Raw genomic sequence first — 20,606 nt, 5'->3', positions numbered from 1 at the left:
TTAGTGCTACCTCTGCCCTTATACATTATTCAGCCCGAGTCTCTGTGCAGAGCTTGTCCTTTATTAGACTGTCGCCAGAGTGCATTCCACAAACTCATTAAAAAACTATTAAAGGCTGATGATTTCCTCTGATAAAGCAGAGCGGGCTTCACGTTTGGTTTTCTGCCTGAACGTCTGACAGGATCACACAGTGTTACAGCTTGTGTCAAGAGGAACATCTGCACAGCGGCTCAGGCTCATGCTTTGATTTAACCTTTAGCAGACAGTGTAATCCCACATGGATCTGTGGAAACAGTCACAACCTCACATACACCCAGGTAGCACACAGATTTTATTTACTCTAGACCTGTGGCCCTTTTCCATCGTAGGTATGAAGCATAACCTAACATCAAGTACAGTCACTTACTCACTACTTTGAGGTGCTTCTATTTTATTTAAGTATTGTCTTTTAAAACCACATTCTACAAAAACTGTACTTTGTATACTGCTACATTTGTACATACAGTGGGTATGGAAAGTATTCAGACCCCCTTAAATTTTTCACTCTTTGTTATATTGCAGCCATATGCTAAAATCATTTAAGTTCATTTTTTTCCTCATTAATGTACACACAGCACCCCATATTGACAGAAAAACACAGAATGTTTGACATTTTTGCAGATTTATTAAAAAAGAAAAACTGAAATATCACATGGTCATAAGTATTCAGACCCTTTGCTCAGTATTTAGTAGAAGCACCCTTTGGAGCTAATACAGCCATGAGTCTTTTTGGGAATGATGCAACAAGTTTTTCACACCTGCATTTGGGGATACTCTGCCATTCCTCCTTGCAGATCCTCGCCAGTTCTGTCAGGTTGGATGGTAAACATTGGTGGACAGCCATTTTCAGGTCTCTCCAGAGATGCTAAATTGGGTTTAAGTCAGGGCTCTGGCTGGGCCATTCAAGAACAGTCACGGAGTTGTTGTGAAGCCAATCCTTCGTTATTTTAGCTGTGTGCTTAGGGTCATTGTCTTGTTGGAAGGTGAACCTTCGGCCCAGTCTGAGGTCCTGAGCACTCTGGAGAAGGTTTTCGTCCAGGATATCCCTGTACTTGGCCGCATTCATCCTTCCCTCGATTGCAACCAGTCGTCCTGTCCCTGCAGCTGAAAAACACCCCCATAGCATGATGCTGCCACCACCATGCTTCACTGTTGGGACTGTATTGGACAGGTGATGAGCAGTGCCTGGTTTTCTCCACACATACCGCTTAGAATTAAGGCCAAAAAGTTCTATCTTGGTCTCATCAGACCAGAGAATCTTATTTCTCACCATCTAGGACAGTGATGGAGGGTAGAAAGGTAATTAGCATGTTATGTTGTGTCTTCTGATATTTCATGGCACTATAACAACCTGTTGTGTCTTGTTGCTTTTCTTCTTCTCTCTCTCCTCTATCCACTCACCCCAACCGGTCGAGGCAGAAGGCCGCCCACCCAGAGCCGGGGTCTGTCGGAGGTTTCTTCCGTTAAGGGAGTTTTTCCTCCTCGCTGTCGCCAAGTGCTGCTCAGGGGGATATTTTGGGTTTTCATTGTAAGAGGTATAATGTAAGGTCTAGACCTGATTATACAAAGTGCCCTGAGATTATTGTTGTTGTGAATTGGATACAAATAAACTGAACTGAACCAGTATGAGCCCAGAAACTAAAGATATGTTGTACACTGTATGAATGAAATTTATTGCTCAACAGAGGAAGTAAACTCAACACACAGATAAGTCTGCTCTTTTCAGAGCCTAGTTAGGTTTGACAAACAGTGGTGCTACATTACTGACACTCCCCAGATAAGAGACACACACAGAGCCTGTCCCATTGCTCATCTACCACCCTGGTATCCACACGGTGACTCGAAGGGATGTACACATGGTTATGACCTTCAAAGCACCACCAGCCTCCCTGTCTCTCCAGCAGAGAAAGGTAAAGTCCAACAGTGGTTTTCTCAGGGATCTTAGCTCTGAATCTGTCCGTGCTACACTGTGAGCATCGGTCAGTGCCCCTGTGAACTTTGACCCTCCACATCAAACATTACATACCGATGAGGCCACGCCCCCTACTTGTATCTCCCTCACTCCTCAGTTGCAGTTTTTAAATCTGCAGGAAGGGCAGAATAAAGGTGAGTAGTTAACCCTGAAGTCATGTTTTTGAGTACATCTTCCACCACTGACAGCAGCCTCCTCCTCCCATCCTCCCAAGATTTAGACTAATTCTGACCTTCTGATTGTAAACATGAGAGTTTCTTTCACCAGGATCAGGACTGTAGGTATTCTGGGCTTACGCAAAAAAAGTGGCTCTGTCTGTTGAATAAAACCTTCCTCCATGATCTGTGTCCACATCAGTCTAAAATCTCTCCACTGTGTTTGTCTTTCAAAGGTTCCTGGACAGTGTGACTGTGCATGGAGTCCTTTAGGCGTTCACGGTGATGAACAACACCTGTTCGCAGTGAATCCTCTTTGCTTCAGAGAAAATCCAATGAGAGGTTCAGCTGTTTTTTTTCTTATTTCCATAGGGGATATTGAAGTATTTTGGTGAAGAGCTGTTCCTCTGCCTTCTCTGACATGTTAATTGATGCTTTTCGGGTTTTTTGGCGTCTCTCTTCTCTGGTCTCTCTGGGGAGTTGCTTTCTCTCTGTGATTTGCCGTGGGAGTTTAACAGAGGCTGTGATCAGACGAGTACAGATAAGACGAGAACGCACACAACAGTCAGGCTCACAGGGTGGCTGCTGATTTGTCGAGGCCGGGTTTTTCTCTTTTTTCCCTGTTAAAGACTTGCGGGGGTGAAGGGGCTCCGTGGAGAGATAATCTGCAGCTGAGGAATAAAAGGGAGAGACGCTGTCATCTAAAGATCGCCCAGGTGGAGGGACAATCATCTCTTCTTCTTCACTTTTAACCAAAATGTCTTTCATTCCTTAAATGTTTCTAATTTAGCCAACAATCATGAGTTCTTCCTTCAAACAGAAGAGTCGGTCTCAATGTATTTTTAGTCATAGTCAGTTGATTCACGAACATCTGAGTGCAGTGCTGAAACAGTTTCCTTTATGAAGCAAAAATCTCCTGCTTTTATCTGTTTCATATCACTTTAACCCGAGTATCTTTGGGTTTGGTGCTGTTGGGCAGGCATAGCAAGACATCTGAAGGTGTCATAATGAACTCCAGAAACATGATCACCTCTTTTCTGTCTTTGTAGACTTTTAAAACAAAAAGTAAATAAATAAAATGCTTAATCAAAAAAGGGTAACAAATTGGTGTTAGCTAAATATTCATTGTTTGCAGCACTGCTGTCTGCCAGTTATGTCCCTCAAACATCTCATGTGGTTTTATTTTAAGAAATGGTAAATGAACTGCACTTCCACAGCACTTTTTTACTTTAAGTGCTTTACAGTTGTTGTCACATGCACTCACACACCGATGGTGGCTGAGCTGCCATGCAGTGCAAATGATCTGGTGTGTCACAAAATAATAAAAAAAAATAAAGACAAATCTATAGAGCAACAACAGATTTGTTGTTTCTTCTCCTGTTAATAATGAAGGGGCCCGACTCTCAGGTTGGGAACCACTGGACTAAACTAAAGCTGAAGCATCGATACAGCAGTATTATGTCAGTGAAAGGTTATTTTAAAATGAGCTAAATGAGTACTGATTACTGTTACTGCTGATATTTTAGGTACATTTATGGTGGTTAGTGCTGTCACCTCACAGCATGAAGAGGCCTTTCTGTGTGGAGTCTCCATGTTCTCCCTGTGCCTGCGTGGGTTCTCTCCAGGTGCTCCGGCTTCCTCCCACAGTCCAAAGACATGCAGCTTAGGTTGACTGGTGACTATAAACTGCCCTTAGGACTGAGTGTGAGTGGTTGTTTGTCTACATGTCAACCCTGTGACAGACTGGTGACCTGTCCACTTGTGTATTTTAATGAAGTTGTTGTATCTGTTTTTTTTTTTCCTTGTCAGATTTAAGCACTCAAAAGCAGTTTTCAGAGCAGTCTAAAAGATTCTATAAAATTAGAAGTTAACTCCCAAAACTAACTGTAAAGATATTTGGTGCTAATTAAGCACAGGAGAATGGAAATGTGAGTTTATTTCAGAGACTCTGTGCTAGGCAGAGATGTTTGGCTGATGGGTGTTTTGTGTGGATGCTGAAAGTATTTTCCACCAGCCAGCTTCATATTTTGTATAAATGAAACAGAAGGAAACTCATCTTGACACAAAATCCAGAGCAGTCGGCTGCAGGAAGTGCTGCAAGTAATGAGGGTCTGGTCGAGGTGTCAAATAAGAGGATTACCTCATTTGTGGGTTTTCAAAAGATAAGTGGATATGTGTGCGCTCATTCGGCCACGCCGTCTGAACCCCAACCTTTCACAGATGGACGGGGACGGGCCTCAGGTAGGACCCTCAAAGACCAGCCATCCATTTGGGAGCTGACATTTCCACCATTCACAGTCTGAGAAAAACAAAGCTCAGTGTCATTCAAATGAAGAATTTAATTCTAACCTTTCTACTCACTGCTAATCAAAATGACTCCAGATTATCTTCCTCTAATCACCTAAGCAGGTCCGGGTTCTTCAATAGAGGCAGAAGTGTGGATCCGTCTAATCTGTCAGAATTAAATGAGATCCATCACAGATCTGGATAATGGCTCCTGCAGATTGTGTGCAAAAATCTGCATTAATAATTCAGCTCAGATTTTTATTATTCATGATCGGGGCGGTGAGAGGAGAGTAGGGCGAGTGAGCTCCAAGCCTGTGTGTGCAGTCAAATGTTGCTTTAAAGGGGAAGTCGCTGGTTTTAGACCAGCAGAACAACAAACCAGATTCAAATCAGATTCAAACACAAGCTCAAGAATTAATGTGGACATTCAACACGGAGTATGTGAACATACAGTATATGTGCTCAATGTTCCTGCATTTCCTGAAAAATGTATGTATTCTGTTTCAGCACACTTTATGAAAATGAATTAACTGTCTTTGATTAATTATACAAGACTCAAGGAAATGTCAAACTATCAAATCAAATCAAATTGCACATTGCACCGCATCTGATCAGGCTGAAATTCAGCTCTGTTTTAAAATAAAGTGGGGGGCAACTCAAATGAGGCCCATCTACCTGGCTTTAATCAGACCAAGCTTGCCTGGAAGTCCAACATGTGGTGTCCCTGGGCACATCCCAATTCCCTTAACTGCATCCACATTTCCTTCACTTGCCTCTTTTCTTGGTCCTACCCACGTATGAAACAAGGATAGAAGAATTGAGGAAACACATTTAAAAGATTTGAGATGTTCTTTCCTCTGATCCTTCACCTGAAGCGTCCAATCACCAACTGATTCCTGATAAAGGGGTGTGTCTGTCCACAACAGGCTCTCTTCCTGGCTCATGGCTCCTCCAGCAGCCTTCTCACTCCTCAGAGCAGGAGCCAGAGTTCAGGTTGAGCGAGGAGAGAGGAAAGATCAGATAATGGAATTGGAATTTAACTCCTGTCTTCTTGGCCCTTCGTCTCCTGGTCGTCGTCTGGCCTGACGGAGAGTGTGGGCCAGTCGTCTGTGCTGTTGCCCTCTGGATGATGCAATAGTTTTCCTTAACAGGAGGCCGAGGAGTAACACATAGCCTCGTTAGGAGGATGGTGACACTGTACAGAAGTTACTCAAGGACGGTTTCTTTACCACCAGTGCTTTGTGGGAAAACGCTCCCAGGAGAACACCTGGACCTAATGAGCTGCCCGCAAGTAGTGGGAGTGAAGGCAAAGGTGTCTAACTGATGTGCAAATCGACTCTTTGTTGGTGGTTGTGGAGGCTTTCTCTGCCGGCAGCAGCGGTGAAGCTGAAGCTAATCATCCTGGACTGTCGTGCCACGCATGCTCAGTAAAGCCTCATCAGACTGACTCTTCTTCTGAGACTCAGCCAGTGATTTATGATAACAGAGTGTGCTAAGGGTACACCCTTTGAGTAACACTGCTTTTTATCTTATTGTCTTTGGGCAAAGAGCTTGATTCTCTTCCTGTTTCCTTTATGAAGAAGAACATTAGAAGTTTTGGCCTAATTAAAACTTTGTTTCTGTTGCACTTTCTGACTACAGGTGCACGGATGCGCGCAGAGTGGAACTGACAAAGGCAGAGCTATCTGGAAATCCAGCCCTCGGATTAAAACCATCACACCTGAGTGCAGAGGCAGACGGTCGATGTTAATGCTTTCTGTTTAATCTGGGTGGCAGCAGTCTCTCACCTTCATCCGTCTCCTGTGAAGTTTCCCTTTTAAAATATTCAGAAAGTGAACCGAGGCACACACATCTGTGTTTAAACTTTCAAACCGGAGACTCTGAACGAGATGTCAGCAAAACTCAAGCGAAAGGAGCCAGTGCTTTGAGGCTCACATTCATCGAGCCACATTTGAATTTTATGATTTAATGCTTAAAGAGAAACACTGTGATGGAAATGTCACTTACTGACACAGAGAGTGAGTGTGAGTCTTCTCTGGGAAATATTTGTTTCTGTGAGGACGCCTGGAGACGCTGCCTGTCACACAGCAGCATTATACATTCTCTGTTCCAGGCAGCCACTAGAGTCACTATCAGACAGGTATCACAGTCACCTTTGTCTCCTTAATGTTGCATTCAAGGACACATGTCAGAAAATCAAACCCAGAGGACAAACAGTGAGCAAAACCTGACACTGTGAAAAGGACAAAGTGATTGGGCGACTTGCAAGGTGAGATGTCAGCGTCCTCGAATGCAACAAATGGAGAGATGCATTGTAGCAAAAATACAGATGGTTTTTAAACATATGTTAAGTTAAGATCTTAAAGTTGTAAATATAAATTACAGCTCACAAACTGCACCATTTTAGACTGAGTTCATTACAGCTCACCATAAAAATCAATGCGCCACAGATCAATAATCCATCACAGACAATATTTTTTTCTTTTGTCAAGGTAACTTTGGCAATGCATTCAAGGGCTCATCAAAAATTCAAGTGCAGCATTTTGTCAGGAAACCAAATCCAGAAGATCAACAACAAACATGCACTGTAAAGCATAAAGTGATGGGTTGCTGACTTTTCTGACTCCCAAATGTGAGGTACTAGAGAAATCTGTCCACATAGTCGCAATGCTGGAAAAAGTCCAACTTGTTTTCTGTTTGTCTGGACTTCTGTTTAGTAAAACAAATACATTTCCTAAGTCTTTAAAAACCAAACATTAAAAGTTGCAACTCAGGACCCAAATGTCAAACAAGGTGTTACCATGATCACTTAGCTCTGTCTGTTCAGCTCAGTGCTCCATTATAAATAACTTGCAGTAAATGTGCCACAGATCAATAATCCAACACAAACACCGTTTTGCCTCCTTTGTTGTGCGTTCAGACACTGAAGTGCTACAGTATTTTGTCTAAACACCAGCCTGAAAAGACGAACATCAAGCAGACACAGACACTCTACGTGATTGGTTGTTGTGATTGAATGCAACATCACAGACACATTTCTCTCTGTAGGTGAATTGTTATAAAAGTGTTAGTTTGTCTTTTTAAAAAATTATGATGAAGTCAAACTTTTCAAGCTGCATGTTGTGATTCAAATGCAAAGCTAACTGTTGTGCTGATACACCACCACTTCTCGCTATTGAAACAAACGAAGCCTGGAATCATAGTTCTGTTAGAAAATCTAACGTAGAAAAATTGACACAGTGAAGAAGAAACTGATGTTGGTTCAGTCGTACTGACTGTAAAATCAGCCCAGTGAGATGTCGGAGTGAATTTGAATGCGACGGGGTACATCCCTGGTCTCTTGTAGGCATCCATGTTTCTGGATGTACTGGATGTGACGACTGGTCCAACTGGACCAAGTGCAGCTCGTTTGTTGACAGCCAATAGATAAATTAGTGTGCGCCAGATTCAGAGCCTAAGATCCAGTCATTCTCAGCAGTGTTTTAAAACCTGTTTAATATTTATGACTGATATCAACGAGCAGTGATGTCACGAACATGTCTAACAGTTTCACACTGCCTCCAGGTTGCCCTGAAAGCTCCAGTATTTGTATTTTGGTTCAGTTTCCATAAATGCATTTATTTTAATTAACCAGGAAAACCTCTGAGATTAAACATTTCTTTTTCATGAGTGTTGTGGTCAAGGCAACAATATCAGGCATGACAAACAGCACAGATACAAACAACATAAATCTCATTAATCAAGTTGATAATAAAAATAAATCAAACCCCTGAGAGTGGCCAGAACTTGTTGAAGCACTGACTCCATGCGGCAAAGCTTTAAATCTACCCACAGAGACCAACAAATGCAATTTTTGCTCCATTTGCAGAGTTTCACGTATGAGGAGCTGAATAAAAAACAGCTCACTTACCAAATTCAGTTTTAACCTTTGGTACAGTCAACATGAACATGTTCTGGGATTGAGGTGAGCTCCCAACTTTCCTTTCACAAGCCGTTACAAGGCCACGGATGGATTTATAAGTAAAATAATACCAGTGGTGGAGTTTTCGAGAGCACAGGAGGTCCAACCAACATGAGCATAAAGAGTACAGTGTCTAAGAATGAAGCACTCGTATACAAAATGTCTTTGTAATCAGTCAGTATCTGCAGGTTCACAGAGCCCAGCAGTGGGGAAGTGTGGTGGTCTGCAGCAGCTCAGAGGGACACAGGGTCAACCTGCTATGTTCAGCTGGAAACAGACTTGAGACTTGATTCAGACTTGTACCCCAGAGACTTCAGACTTGAATAGGCCTTAAACACTTCAGACTTAACTCAGATTTGCATTTTACATTTGTGCTCCCAGATTTTAAAAAACCTTTTAAGCGTGTAGTCTTCAGCTCCAACTAGTGTCTGCGCTCGCTTGAGGACTTTTATCAGACTTCACTCATTTTCCTCTGGAGACGTTTTTTCGAATATATGTAGCAGTGATCCCCAAGACCTGTTAACGCTCTGTGGAGTTCCTGTGGAGTTCCTCTGCAGCACTAGAGATCAGTGTCCATCTGAATGTCTCACTCTGACTGCACTGCTAGGAGTGTCTCTTATTTGCACTTTACTCTGTAGAGTTTGCTTGTTATCATTTGCCATCTGTAGTTATGTCAGTACTGTAAGAGCAAATGAACTCCTGAGCTAACTCGGTCACATTCGGTGTTGATTAATGATCACTAACCTTTTCCCCAGGTGTTGAACTACAGTATGACTTTAAAGAGAGTCTGTAGAGAAAAGTGAAACACATTTTACATTCAGTTTGTTCTCTAGCAACACATTTGCCAAATTGAAAGCCAGTGACAGTCACACCGAGCTGAACGGTTAGTGTGTCATAACCAACCAGCTGTGCTGAGTTAACACAGGGCAGGGGTGGGTGGTATCGCACAGTTTCTCACTTTAAATGTGGTTTTCTATATGAACTGAAGGAACTACTCCGGTGAAAATATATAACGATTATTGGACCAATTAACAGGGCCTGCGTTTTTCTCTTAAACAGACCTTCATGGCTGAAGTGACAGGGCTTTATCTCAGCCAAGGAGGTCCTATTATTCTGACCGCCTCTTCTTCTTGCCGTTTGTCCTCCCTCCTTGTCCCATCCAGCCGTGTGTTTTATTTTATTCCTCCTCTCTGAAAAGACCATTAGCAGCTGCTCTTTGTTGGAGCTGAAATGAAGCTGAATGTGTCAGACTGGGAGGAACATGAATTAAACATCCATGAGAGATGGAGAATTATAAGCGGTGTCTGGTCTAATAAGGTTGAGCATTAAGAGCACAGCACCTCCACAGTGACAGACACAGACGTCCACCGCCCTCTGAGGGAGCCTCAGGGTGAGGTTTAAACTGAACAAGAAACTCAGATGAAGGAAACAGTGAGAAGGAGAAATTAAAAGCCTCCCTGCCTCTTCCCTGCCATTAGAGATACTTTATAATGATCTGATCTCTCCAGGGTCAAATGGTAGGTGCAGCAACTCTGTGCTCTGTCTACACGGGCACAAATGAGACAAGCAGACAGCAGCCCATCAGTGCCATTGCTGAAAATTTGATTTCACCCACCATTTTGGCAGCCCAGTGTCCGGGGACATTTTTTTCACAATTATGTTCCATTAGGCTTCCATGATAGCTGAGTGGGTTCAGCCCAGCACCATGTACACATGTACAGTGTGTGTGCAGCGCTGGTGGTTTGACACAAACAGTTGTCACAGACCTCCATTCCTCTAGTGCTAACCTGCTGAAGTGACTCCAATCTAAAGTTCCGTCCCATGCCTCAGACCTGATGTGTCCACAGCAGTGTGAACAGACCAGGTGTCCTCAGACCAGATCTGGGCCAGCACACAGCGTATGTGCTCCTAGACCCAATTCCTCTCTGACCTCTGACTGTGTGAGCGCCACTAGAATGGTCAGATCAGAATCCTTGTGGTCATTTTAACGTCTCCTCCTCTGCACATACGGCCTGTCGTCATCATTCACAGAGCGGTAACAATAAACATGGAGGAGAGTGACGACAGTGACAGGGTCAGTGGAGAGACCAGGACGTTTCACATGCGGTGGACATTTATGGAGAAGCTTCTGATCAGGACAAACTGGGAGGAACATATTGTAACCCCGCCTCGGTTGTTTTTTTTTTGTGTGTGTGTGTGTGTGTGTGTGTGTGTGTGTGTGTGTGTGTGTGTGTGTGGCTCACATTTCAGTCCAAATTGCATCAGACCTCTGTTAATCATGTCCACAGTCTGTCCCTAACCCCAGCCATACTGTACTTACAATATGCAGGTGTTTACATAGAGCGTGTTGGTGCCAGTGAATGTAATCCAGTCCACTACGGAGCTGGCGTTGGAAGGCATCCTGCTGTTATGGCTTTAGAAGTTAATTACATATTTTGTCTTTTCATTTTTTTAAAGCTGCTAACTGCAGTGTGAATTACACTAATGCAACAGGTGGTGCTGTTTGCAGTACTGCAGCATTATTTCAAGACCTCCCACAAACATCCTGCCCTTCTCTTTCACAGTGGTCTTTCTTATAATAAGTACGCATTACTGTTTTTGTTTAGTGCTTTTCCTTTGAAGCCCACCATATGACTATATTGCTTATAGACTGGAATTACAACCAACAGTGATGAAACAGAGAAACTGCCGTTTACTACCTCTGGCTACACGTTCATAATAACACACACATCAAATAACTTTTAAACTGAATTTTCAGGCATCTATTGTTTTTCTGGTGTTGTCAAAATCTGTTTCCCCATCGAGGTGTGTTTCCCCCAGCCTGAACCTAACCTTATCCTAGACATAACTGCTGAGAGGAGCACAACTGGAGACACTTTTAACAAAGGGAAATACATCTTGAACGGTGTTTCTGTGAGACTTCCCTTTAATCACAAGCACTGAGAGGGAAACTCACAGACGCCTCCTCGAGAGGTATGGGAGGCAGGAGCTCATTTGCATTTAAAGCCACAGACATTAAAACTGCTGGTTTTGAACAGATGTGAAATACAGATATTTTCAGCTACGAGTGGTGATTCAGCTGGAAAATGAACAGACCCATTCTGAGAGCTACAGGATGATAATGTGTTACCTTTAATATAAAAGTCTATCGTACAGCACCTCTCAACCACATAAACTTGATTTATGTTCCATTGTGAAGACAGTAATATGTATAGACATAATAGAGAATAATAAAGTCAGTAAAATATGAACCATAGTTACATGCAGTACATACATGTAACTATGGTTAATGCACAACACTGAGGCCTTTCACAAGTGCAACACAAGTACACAGAAGTGATCATAGTGGATCAGGCTGCATCAGACAGCGCCAGAGGAGTGATGTGTATCAGTTCCAACAAGGAAGGACATTATAGTGCTTTTTGTTTTAAAAATGATTTGCACACACACCCCTGATAAATTCCATGTGTTTTAATAGTACATGTACTGTTTCACTTGGAATTAATACATAGTGGTAGTTCTAGTTAGTGATATTACTTTTCCAAACCTGAGTAAAAATAAAATATTCTTTCCACAGTGTTTGGTTTGATCCTGTTTGCAAACTGTTCTGCTCTGTCCAGGGCAGCACCTGATGTGTCTGTGTACGTGTCGTCCCGTCAGCCCTCTCTTGATGAAGGCCTCCACCAGCCACATGTACTGTACCATGACCTCTGATTTACCTACGTCCTTCAAACATCCTCCTCAAACTCATCTCCGCTAACTGTGAAACCGAACCGTCTGTGATGGACAGCCACACCAGGCTGTGTTGAATGAGATAAAAACCTCCGATGATCAAAGTCCTGACACCTTTTTTATTCCATTTAAACTGGGAACAGGTGAAACCGTCTGATTCTTCTTCTGTTCTTTTCAGAGAATCACACTTTAGGCCTCAGTAAGAAGGACCGGTTCAGATGGAGACTGTTCAGCAGCTCTGTCTTCTCCCTGTGTGGATGATGGACAGGAAGCTTGCTCTCTCTGCTGGTTAATGTGGGCTTCAGCATCTGTGTCATCATTAGTATCATAACCCCTGTAAATATGCATCTTCCTTCTGTCTGACTGCTGTGGACGCCGGCCCGGCCTTTCCTCTTCCTCCTCCTCCTCTTTCACCACCTTTCATGACAAATGTTGTTTTTTCCCCTCTGGTTCCTCCCATAGTCGAATCACGGTGCGTCACTGACATCCAGTGGCTGCACATGATCTGTCTCCACAGATGGGAGGTTTGCTGAGTGGACCGCTGGGCCCAGGGGCCAAGTGCTCCGAGGGGCCCCGAGCCAGAGCTTCTGTGTGAAGCTGCTGTTCTTCTTGTTAAAAGTCAGTTGACACAAAATGATTCAAAACATTTTTTTCATGATTGGACTGGTTAAAATAAACGTTGAAGACTTTTATCTAACTGACACTATTTTACACTTTGGGTGAAAGTTTCCTGTAAAGAACTGTGTGGCGTGCACATTTCTGAGACAGATTTAGATATTTTTCTGCCCTTTAAGTTGTGTTGAATGTATTATTGGGTTCCAAATGAATTTCAGTGAAAGAATTTAATCCGCATTACTGAGACATTATTCTTCATTTATGATGAATTGTTTCTGAAATGTTTGTTTGTTTGTAGACAAATGTAACACGTTGCGTGCATGGCTCACCTTGAGTCCTCTGAATAAAAGCCTCTAGTTTGTGCTATAGCTTAGCATTTAGAAATAACTAGAACCAACTGATCACTTTTTGATGTTAACAATAATGTGGTCCTTTCCCAGGAACCTTTCCAGATTATTGGGGAGTGAACATGAACTTACAGACCTGAAAAATAAAGCATTTTCTTTGTCTAAATAAAATTAAGTGTAAAATTGGAATCAGGAAAAATCTGACAAAAGAATAAATCAGCAAGACTTGTAGGTGCTACGGGCACAGTTCTGCCTGCTAAGGTTCAGAGGTCAGTTTATGCTTCAAGTTAAATTAAGTGCTTTGGTACATTTCATCAGTGACTGTAGGATTTCCTTCCCCTCCACCTTCCTCCTCAGCCACCACCCCTCTCTGTCTCTCTGTGTTGACAAAGCATCACAATATGATTTCAGGCTACTTCATTTGGTTTTTTATTTATTTTTTCCTTCCTACGCTGCTGTAAACATAAATCACAGCGAGCCGAGCCCAGAGCTCATATAAATGTCAGGATAGACAAGCCGAGCTCATAAACCTCTAATTTGATCTTTATTCATCGGGGACAAGGCATGAATAAAAGCTTACCTAGTAAATCATCGTTGTGTGCTTTCTGTCATGGCAGCAGCGAGGAGAGAGGGACACATCCATCCGTCTGTCTTTGGAAGCCCCGCCTCCTCCTGCTCCTTGTGACGCTCTCATTGGCTGCTTCACCTCCTCACCTTCATAAGTATAAAAACTCAAACACTACAGAATTTTTCACATCTGGTGGCTCACTTGATGCATTTAACAGATTATTTACAATGCGATTAATCAGATTTCCCTTTTCCTTTCATGAGGCTCACACACAAACTGACTGGTTGATTTTAAATCAACATTTTAATTGAACTGCTGTGTAGCTGTTACTCGTCTTTGTGTGTTGGTACAACTGTCCAAGCATCATTTGAGCATCTTTCCCATGGATAGAATCAGACAGGACATAGTACAGTTCAGCTGCCTGTTATTCATTGGTTCTGGTGCTCTTTACACTGTAGGTGCTGAGCATCAAACTCTATGGAGTCACAACAGTCAGTGACATGGTTTCAGTTGTGAGGCTGTAGTAGGCTCTTATTATAAATCTTGCAGGTTACACTGACTAGTGGCCTTATGCTTCTGATGATCGTGAATCTTACATTTGTACGTGATCTATTATAGATCCTGACTGCAGCTCTTTACATGAAATAAAGCTTCAGTTTTAAATAGTGCTGCTGCTTCTTCTGAAAAAAGTGTAGTGCAACTATGACTGAAGATAGAAGTAGCAAATAAAAACACTCTTTGGCTGGGATCTGGAAAGGTTAAGTGCACACTGCAGACTGTGCATGACAACACTGTATTTCACCTCAAGGTCCGAACAGTAGGTCTCACTCTGACATATGGCACCTTGTCAGCACAACAAAACGGAGAAGAGTGGTGTCTTAAAATGAGATTTTAACCCTTTAACAAGACATAACCTCAGGATGGGGTCGTCAGAATCTCTTATGGTCACCAGTCTAATGATGAGGTCATTCATCTATTCTATCTCATTAACCAAAGTCAGTGGTCACATGATCTCTTCTCTCTCTGATCTTCCTTCATCTCAGTATCTCCTCATGTCTCTTCTTCGTCTACTCATGCACTTCCTGGGGTTCTCTCCTGCACCCCTGGATTTCTTCCTCTGTGTTCTTGTGTTTCTGTCAGCTCTCCGTCATCTCCAGGGTTAACAGCTACTGCTGATGGAGCTCTACTGACACCTACTGGTGCACAGACAGAACTATGACTGAATGGAGGCTTAATGCTCACGCCACAGGAAACCTCAGCCCGGTAAATACAAGACCACTGAGTGCACCATGACAATATGATGCAGTGTCCGGTAAGATTAAATATTTATGTGTCTATATCGACTTGAACATGTAGCTCTATATGAAGACAACAGGTTTAATTTGATTAATGTAATATGTGTTTAACATTCACTGAGCATCAGAACAGATTTAACATACAGTGGATGAATACTAGGCTCGTCCCATATTTCAAATACTGAGCTAGGCACAGGCAAATGAAACCGCTGGAAATAGATTGTTAAAGTTCTGAATTAGAAACTATCAAATCCTGAGCCGTGAATTCTGGGTCAGTCCTGTCCTGATCCTTTTCTGACGAGTGTACATTTATACTGTGACAGTATTCACTGATAAATGTGTACTGTAGGTTACTAGATCTATTATGGTCTGGCACAGCAGATGGGAATTTGGCCTTTGGGCCAAACTGGCAGATGTGTTTATCTCTTTCTTTGCTCATGTCAGAGTCTGGGCTTTCCACCAGCAGCATATGATCAAATGTTTGCCTAAGTAGATAAGGAAAAGCTTTGTTTTTAAGTTGCATCCGAGATGTTCTTATGTATTATCCGTTCCTGCAGTTAATTTTAATACAGAATGTGACCTCAAACTTTTAAGACAGCTAAAGAAGTCTTTCAGTTTAAAGAAAATATGTCAAAAATATAAATTGCAATGTGTCTGTGGTGAGTTTTTATTAGAGGTTTTTGTGCAGGCTGACAACTGTGGACACTCTGTGGAGATGAAACTGCAGTTATGAACAGAGGTCGGTGTTCAACAAAGTGGCACAATTTAATTTGTGTGGCAGGAGCTGCACAGCAGCGATAGACTCTGTAATGAAACCTCTCAGCTTTAAGATCTGCCTGCTTTATATTCGTAAAGAGAAAGGAGAGAGGCAGCCATCGTGAAGACATGCAAATACACTGATCTCTTTAATACGAGCTTCACCCAATTGGCCGGCGACTTTGACAAGCAGAACAAATGCCCTGCGAGCACAAACGTGCAGGTCAGGAGGAGCGGCGCTGATGGCCAAGGCAGAATCCAGCTTTCTTTATCCTCTTGTCAATGCCAGCAGTCACATTCTGCCTGTTCACTTACTGTTAAATTAGTCATCTGAGATTAAAGACGGCTTGAGGAAGAAAACTTTCTCTACAAAAGTTGATCAGGCTCTGCAACTTCATATTAAATATGCAAAAACAAAGTGTGGGGAAGGAAGTTTGTCATTTTTGGAACATTTCTGTGCATTCTTCACTGGTTAAAATAGCTCTACCTATTTTCTTGAAATTGATATTTATTGTCACCAATAGGCAAACTGCCTGAGCAAAGTTATGCCTTTGATCAAGACTTCAAGTGACACAGGCCGGACGTCAACCTGAGCTTCTGCTCTGTGTGAGAGTGCCATCTATTGATTTCAGCTCTGCTTCTAAAACAGTGGCATCATCACATTAGTGTCAGGACTAGGAAAATACACTGGCACAGCTGCTGCAGCAAAACACCAAGCACTTAGTTTGTCAAGAAGTCGTTCAACACTTTGTCTTTCCTTCTGGGAAAGAGACGTTAAGATGGATCTCAGTGTCATGTCTGTGCTTAATACAGGAAGTGGCTAAGCTATCTTAGCATAACAGCTGGAAGCAGATAAAATATTATTTTTGATTCAGCTTTGTATTATTTTTCAAGGAATATAAAGCAACAGATCATTCATTAAACTATGAGACATGGGATAAGTTTAAGTAGCAAGAGCTCACTGATGGTTAGTATATCTCGATGGACCAACCAGAACTGAAGTAAATAAAATGTTAATAATTAAATTAAATGAAAGGTGGGGGTATCACTCAGGGGTGGAGCAACTTAAAAGAGCTGAAGTAAGATATTACAGATTCCTATTTATTATAAACTTGTCAGAGGACCCTTTCAGTGAGCACTTAATTTTGTCTAGCCTTCAAAAAGGCATTACATCTTTGAGCCTCTTGTCCAGTAAAGACAAGGAAGAGAAAGAAAAGGCTCTATCTACAGTAAGTGCTTAGAGGAGTACTGAACATGGTCTTCTGGAAACTGAGGGGAGACAGCTATTTAAGCAGAAAGAATGTCTGACAGGGTGTAAAAGTAGTTTTGCTAAAAACTGTGTAATCATGGACAGGAATAGGAATCAAAGTTTATGATGAAGCATTTGTCACAACTATCAATGATAGCAGAGCAAATCTGTGCTAACTGTGCTTTGGAAAAATGAATCCTGAGCAGCACCTTGAACTAACTGAGCAAAAACTGAGCTAGTATGAATTTCCTTAATGGAGGAGTCCCACCAGTTAGTGGCCAACTCTATGGACCTACAAAATATTCTGATTAAAACTGTAGAAAGTTCATTGTGAGAAAGTTAAATAGAATTTTACTGAATTCATACAAAACCTGCACCAAAAAACGATATAGATAGACACAAGAGTTTGAGAAAAATATTGTTTTAAATTATTTGTAATAAAGAGAAGAAGAGTAATATCACTTACTGCGAACAAACACACATACTGTAAGTCCCAATGCAATGTATTTGTTACTTGGCATATGGACCTAAACACAAGGCGCCTGTGTCTAAATATGTGCTCTGAATTCATTTAGATGGTAGGTAGGTACACACTGCCTGGGATCTGCTGACAGGCCCATGACATCTGTCCCAGTGAAGGTGAGAGTAGTTGTGTGCCACATTGCATGGCTGCTGGTAACATGAATGTGTCATTGTGTGGCCAAGTCTTTAAAGCGCTGGCTCATAAACGCTCTGTTGATGTCTAAGATGTGTGCGGGGTGGCAGGAACTGAACAGTGTCCTTTGAGGTCAGTGATAATTGTGGCTGAGTTAGTGTCATGGAGCATGTCGCTTTCATACCAGCCAGACATTGACTCCACTAGTATTTAGTACTGACTGCACCGCCTAAAGATGTCTGCTGTATATCAAGCCAGGCCAGGAACCAGGTGCAGCTTGAGTGACTCTTTCTGCTGATGTTACTCACAGACAGCTCTGACCTAGCTTAAACATCTTATCACTAAAGTTGCTCTCTACACTACAAGTGTTGCTGGACTTTTTGCCTTTCCAGTTTATTTTTCTTTGGTCTATGCACCTTGACAGTGGGTGAAGTTGTGCCAGAAATCTGTGCTCTGCCTAGCCTAATAAACTGCCAACCAACTGTATTCTTATAATGTTTTGTGTTTCCCTTCAGTCTGGCCCTGTACTGTAGTCTGGGATTTCTATATTGTTCCTAACTTTGGCTCCTTGTGTGCTGCTGACACTGACTCAGACACGAGTTATGAACACTACATGCATGGATGGATTACTGAACGAGCCTACGGGGCACAGGCCCAGGGGCCCAACGGGTCAGGGAGCCCCTAGACCAGAGAACAGTGAAGGCGCTGTTAACCTTTCTATTAAAAAGTCAATCTAATAGCTAGAGAATGGCCACAAAATGTAAAATGAGGGGAAACAAACAGATGCAAAACAACTACACAACCACTGAAAAAGAGACACAAAGTGACTAAAGCGACTGAAAAGACTGAACACAACAAAAGGACTACAAAAATATGCCAAATGACAAAAAGTGACTCAAAACAACAAAAATAGACCCAAAACAAGTAGTTTGTTTCAACTCAGGTCTTTTTACATGTCCATCATAATAGTGTGTAATGAACTAGACTTTATGTACAAAATGTCCTGAGCTCAAGGTCGACACCTTCTTTGTACAGTTTGTATAAAACCAACAGTACAAACTATTTGCTATATATATCACCTTTAGCAAAATAGACAATGTTTTATTTACAATGTAGCAACTGTAAAAATCTTTGCACATTTTCCCTCATGTTTGTGTTTCAGGTGAACTCAGGGTTTCTTCTTCAGTACGATGTGGACCTACAGCGAAAATCAAAAAAGAATAATAATGAAAGATTCAAAATGAGCACAAATGATCGGGACTAAACCTGGAGGATTTGGTCACCTGGAGAAGGTGGATATGGCGAGGAGTCCGAGCAGGAACTCGAGGCTGTAAAAGCAGAGCAGGACGGCGGTGAGGAGGAACTCCAGCCGCAGGACGAAGGTCTGCAGCAGCAGGTAGTAAACAGCCAGTACTGCACAGGGAAGCAGGATGAGAAGCGACGCACACGAGGCCAGAGAGCGCTCACACAGGTTCCCCTTCCAACCTGCATGCACACACAGCACACAGCTGACTAGTGACAGTCTGGCTTCTTCCCTCTGACACACACTAGTGCTGCTGTATTACTCTGGGCTCAGTATGCATTTTAAACAAAGTGTCCGAATTGAGACCACAGATGAGTTGATCGACAGAAGATTAATCAGCAGCTAGTCTAATAGTCACATAAGTCACATAATTGGATAAGACCAAATTTATGGTATTTGGTAATTGACGGCTGGATAATCAACTCCAATTAAGGGTAGGGGGAGTTAATATAGAAAAAGTGTATTAAATCAAATTTTTAGGTGTCATTGTGCTGTCCTCGATACACGTCTACTTTCGTGACACTAGACAGCCAGCGAACAAATAAAAGGGTTGATGCTCCACACAAGGCTTTCTTTTCTTTTCAAATGGAGTTTATCCTTATCATTCCTTATTATATTGTAACTGTAAACAGAATCATGCAAAAAACAAATTAGCATACATGACGTTGCTACGTGAAACATCAAAACAACTGCAATTAGCACACGGAAACACAACACGTAAAATGACAGCAATTACTATAACAGAAAAAGCTTACTTAATACAGCACTACTTACAAAGACATAGAATTCCACAAGCACAAGCACTAGGAGAAGAATAATGAGTCTAAGAAAAGTTTGGAAATACCGAGAAACTGTTAACTTCTCCCTTCAACAAAGACGTCCAAGATCTTCTAACTCTGGTGAGAGCTCTCACTCTATATTTTTTCACAATCCCAGAGATACACAGCGTGAAGACCTCTCACTCTGATGAGTTTTCCAAACCAAGATTCTAACTGTTGTATTTGTGCTTTTAACTATGAAACTGTTCTATCTTATTTAACTTATATCTTAACCAAAGGCATTACAACCCGCTCTACCTCCTGAGCCACAGCCGCCCCCATGTGTGAAAGGTTAAACCAGGTCTGATGACACCTAACCACCATGCTGACAAGTGACAGACTGATAATGTTTAAACCAACTATTAGTATTCAATAGAGACTACATGTAAAATCATTCAGAGACATTTCCTTCTTCAAAATTGGTTTAGTTGGTTCCCGCTTGGTTAAGCTGTAATTAATCAAGGCACCAAATGTGCAAAGAAGTCCAAGTGTTCCCAGAGACAGAATAATGTTATCTCCAGTTCTTCCCAATGCTGTATTGGCTGACAGCTGGTGTCTGAGCACGTGGCTATGGCAAGGTGAATTCCACTTTGTGGAACTGTTGCCATATAATCCTGTCAATGTGGAAGTGGTTATCATTCTGTTGAAATAATTATTTATATGCACACTTTTTCTGATGAACACTGTGGTGCACTGTGCACGTGCAGCTGAAGTATGTTGCTACAGCCTCAATATAACAAGCTACTAAATAAGCACTCAAACTAACACCTGTTCCATTTCTACACATCCGCTATTTGTGATTTTTGTTATCGTTACATTTGTTAAACAAGGTTTGTCCCATTTGTGTCAAAGAGC

The 20,606-nt window shown here is 42.1% G+C and overlaps 1 protein-coding gene across 1 annotated transcript in view; it reads right to left on the bottom strand.

Annotated features, from left to right (window-relative positions):
- Positions 1-18,063: 18,063 nt before the first annotated feature.
- tmem216 (transmembrane protein 216) overlaps positions 18,064-20,606 on the bottom strand; it is an 11,661-nt gene continuing 9,118 nt past the window's right edge. The window contains exons 5-6 of the mRNA XM_020594124.1: positions 18,914-19,115; positions 18,064-18,828 (exon numbers count right to left, since the gene is read on the bottom strand). Coding sequence (XP_020449780.1) covers positions 18,813-18,828; positions 18,914-19,115 — 218 coding nt within the window. The 3' untranslated portion in view covers positions 18,064-18,812. The remainder of the gene's footprint in view (positions 18,829-18,913; positions 19,116-20,606) is intronic.

The sequence above is a fragment of the Monopterus albus genome, unplaced genomic scaffold (genome assembly GCF_001952655.1).
Source record: "Monopterus albus unplaced genomic scaffold, M_albus_1.0 scaffold21.1, whole genome shotgun sequence".
Taxonomy (NCBI): domain Eukaryota; kingdom Metazoa; phylum Chordata; class Actinopteri; order Synbranchiformes; family Synbranchidae; genus Monopterus; species Monopterus albus.
The sequence above is the reverse complement of the archived record's forward strand: the minus strand, read 5'-3'. Positions and strand labels throughout refer to the sequence as shown.